A 3,920-nucleotide genomic window follows, 5' to 3' on the forward strand; every position below is an offset into this window, starting at 1 on the left:
AATTATGCCTCTACTAGACCTGTGAAAAAGGCGTTTTAATTCGCAATGTGGATCAGCCTACCGCTTCGTCTAACGCCACAAGGAACGATGAGGCTTGGAATGGCGTGGACTAAGTGCGGAAAATCGAGCCTGGCGCGACCCAGCACTAAACGATACGTACTCTGGGTCGGCCGTCACAATGATCTAAACGGAGGCTATTGACATGTCTTACTCGTTTGTGTATTTTATCATCAGCTAGTGCTACTTACGACTGAACCCTTCAGTTGATATTCAGCTGCGTAATGTCTTACTGTTGTACCCATCCTTGGATAAGATGTGAGTAGATATTAAAGCTCCAGAGTTTTGGAGTCTGGACAGGATCATGACCCGAGCTCCTATGAGTTCTACTTACTACCTCACACTCTTGTTGTTAGATGGGCTCAACCTCAGCATTATGATTAGATTTGTTTCAAAGTCTACCTAAATTTTGATATTCAAGGTTGCGCTCGTAGGTGTCGGGTGGTGTTGGGGTAGAGGGCCAAGGTTGATGCCACCCAACTGCTGCATTCGTGTAAGATTAAGAGAACGATTTAGTCATGAGGAATCAAGTTTGCTAAGTGGGAACGACGAGATTGAGGCGCCATGCTATGCTTTGATGTATTCAATATATTGAGATAGTCAGCCTGGTGTCGAGACTCTCTTCACATTCCACTTCTATTAGTCGTCTAAGACAGTTCCCTCATCATGAAGCTGAACATAAACAAAATCTGCATGACTACAGAAATACCTAGTATACAACACCCAGTGTGCACGCACGCTTTTAAAGCATGTCTACAGCCTATCAAGACTGCAAGTCCAAAAGGCTCCCTATGAGAAGACATCTGTGCTACAGCAATGAGATGCCCAAGAATGGTTCTGACAGAGACAAACCAGCCTTCCGACCAAACTCCAAGGCGCTATAGATCCTGAAGATTCAAAAGGGGCAAGGAGAATATCTGATCACAGTCCCAGGCAGACCTAGGGCCCGCTCTTGTCACTAGCATCGTGATCAGGGTTGTAGTTGGTCTCCCCAAGCATGGCGCCCGGCTGAGAGGTCATGGCCGTCGCGCCAGACTGCGGCTGCGTCTGTACCGTGGGCCCGGTCGCGGCCGGCGCTTGCGAGGCAGCCTGGGGCGGGCGCGAGGCCGCATTCGCGGTCGCTGCGTGTAGGCGCTGGTCGAGCGCCTTGAGGGCCAGGGCTCTCCTGCGCTCGGCCTCGGCCCTGGCGCTGCCCGGGACGCCGCGCTGCAGGAAGCTGTCGCCCCTGGCGGCGGACATGTCGGCCGGCGAGAAGGGCGTGCAAATCTTCATCGCCACCAGCACGTTGAACACCTGGGCCGAGATGCCGGCCACGAGCGGCTTGACGGGGCCGGGGAAGAACTCGGCGAAGGCGAACGTCTCGCTCGCATCACCGCGGAGGGAGGCGGATTGCGAGGAGTCGAGATCTGGGAAAACAACCTTATAGAAACGCAGGTAGGTCCAACTCGTAATGAAGCCGAAGATTGCAAGGAAAAAGGATGCCGCGGTCAGCAGAGGCGTCATAGTGAGGATCGTGACCAGACCGATGTAGAGGAGAGGGAATCGAGGCACTCGGAGGGAAATGATGCCGCGGAACAGGGTCACCGTGTGAGCGGGAACGAGCTGGCTGAAGGCAACGAGGAAACCAATTTGGATCGGAATCGTGCCAGCAATAGTAGTCAGCCTGAGATAAATTACAGTTAGCTAAAGAATCGAAACATAAGATCTAGCAAAATGACATACGTCCAGGCCTCATTTCGTGTAAAGGTGAAGAAGACGATCATGAGTGCGAAGCAGAGCACGTTCGGGATGAGAGAGGTAATGAGGAGGAACTTCGCGAGCTCCCGCGACGACCAAGCGCGTTCCAGGTATCTTCCTCCATGATATAACGTCAAGCCAGCGATCGATAATGTGAAGATATTGCTCTCGACGAGAGTTGTCGTCAGGAAGGTCCAGGGATAGATCAAGGAGAGCTGCGGGATGAGATTAAGATAGGGGATGACGATTTCGGAATTCGCGGTCCATTGCCTGTAGCGTATAGCCGCGCTGAGAACGGACTGGACTCCAAGAGTGATGAGCAGAATCCGGGTAACCGGTGGGATGTTTATTCGTGGAGGCATGACGGCTACTTAGTCCCTTCGCTGCTACAGCCAAGCATCGTCTTCTGATCGCGCGTCCTAGTAGGTGTCTTTTTTCTGGCGTACGAGAAATTCGTGCTGCCTCAGGCACCATTTAAGATTGGGCCGGAGAAGGATGCAAAGCGGCAGCCTACCCAGACTTATCCTCTATTCGTAGAGTAATCAACGCCCACGAGAACTGTTTACTACTTGAACTAATCAATACGTCCTATGAGAAATGCATTTAGATGATAGTCAGTCTTAGAAGCTTCATAAATAGTTGGTAGTAGTCATATCAAGAGAACTGTGAATTGGAAACTGTTCGATGTTGTCCCAACGCTTACTGACTGCGAAACGGTGCGCACGGGCCACCTCAAATGACCAGGCCAGATCAATCAGTCTGGACTTTTGCGACTGTAGAATGGGCTGGCTGGAGGTCTAGTTTATTCACAGGCTGGCTCGATCATCTTGTATGCTCTTGAACTCGTTCATGGAGCACATATGTGCCTTTCGAGTCCTTGTGCGCTAATCTGGCTGGTGCACAAGCTCTGTCTGTAGAGCGTAGAGCCCAGATATCTTGCTGGAGGTTAACAGACATCAGCTCTACCGCGCTCTTCATTTCATTGTGTCCTCCAGTCGCTCCACATTAGCGGAAGATCCTAGAGCCCTTTTTCACAAGATTAAGGCACTGAGTATGGTTGAGCTGGGGCATGACACCAGTTCAAACAGCCCTGTCCCCCTTGAGGGGGGTCATTCCAGGAGGATGCTAGATCGCCTTGAAGAAACACCGTTGTCGGCCCTGGCAGGCTGAACGGGCAACAGCATTAGAGCCAAGGTCCTGGAGCGGCCCGTATCTCACAGATGTCTCATTGGGTCACCCATATTTTGGAGGTTGAAAGGCGGTCCAACCATACAAGATTGATCCAAGGGCATTCGCACAAAAGGCCACTCGCGATACCCGTGTATCAGTGGCTGGGCGGGGGAGTCTAGGATTGAAGGGTACAAGTGTACCTAGCGTTGTGTTAGGTACCCCTGAAACAAGGGCATCGGACTGTTTTCGATGGACGCATGTCAATTGTCAAATGACGCGCCCAATTAGATTAGGCCGCTGGCAGATCGAAGAGTGACCCCGGCCATGGCACCCTTGCAGAGCGAAGAGAATGGTGCCTCAGTCCAGCAGATGTTCCACCAAGACCTGCAAGCGAATCAGATTGGGGGTTCTAGGCGACCCACTTCCCAGAGTCCACCTGGGCTTTCTCTTGCCAGGCAATCACGCGCTGTCCTTGTCTGGGCTCTTCTGTGATCTCAAACTGGCGGGATTCGCGATTGCCATGATTGATCTTCTGCTGGCTGTCGAAGCGGCATTACGGACAGATGCAGAGGTAGATGTCACAGGCGCCTTGCTTCCGTGGGGGATGTGCCGTTGAGGGGGGGGCGCCATCTGGGCGAGTTCCCGTTGGATAAGTCTCCGTGCCTCCACGGCCTGGAGGGTTATGATCGTTCTCAGTGCATAATCCGAGTGGCCATCCTGTGCATATGGGCTGTGTCTAGAGTGTCTAGAGCATGGCACGAAAACGGGGACGTGTCAAGTTTAAGCCAACGGGGAAATGGCTTTGTGGGCGGCCTGGCACATCGTTTTGGTATGGCCTTGTCCCTCTTTCTCCCACCCTGGTTAAGTGGCCGATCAATCGTCGAGCCAAGGTAGACCTGATAAAGCAGTACCTGACAAGGCAACGGATGACGCCTCCGCCTCCCCCCCCCCCCCCC

The 3,920-nt window shown here is 52.7% G+C and overlaps 1 protein-coding gene across 1 annotated transcript; it reads right to left on the reverse strand.

Moving 5' to 3' along the window:
• Nucleotides 1–996: 996 nt before the first annotated feature.
• UCRPA7_4004 (putative eukaryotic integral membrane protein) lies at nucleotides 997–1,820 on the reverse strand (the record flags this gene model as incomplete). Its single annotated transcript, XM_007916557.1, has 2 exons — nucleotides 997–1,720; nucleotides 1,780–1,820. 2 exons carry the CDS (start codon nucleotides 1,818–1,820, stop codon nucleotides 997–999), a joined length of 765 nt encoding a protein of 254 aa, XP_007914748.1.
• Between the last annotated feature and the right edge of the window lie 2,100 nt (nucleotides 1,821–3,920).

The sequence above is a fragment of the Phaeoacremonium minimum genome (genome assembly GCF_000392275.1).
Source record: "Phaeoacremonium minimum UCRPA7 unplaced genomic scaffold PA7_03_scaffold_306, whole genome shotgun sequence".
Taxonomy (NCBI): domain Eukaryota; kingdom Fungi; phylum Ascomycota; class Sordariomycetes; order Togniniales; family Togniniaceae; genus Phaeoacremonium; species Phaeoacremonium minimum.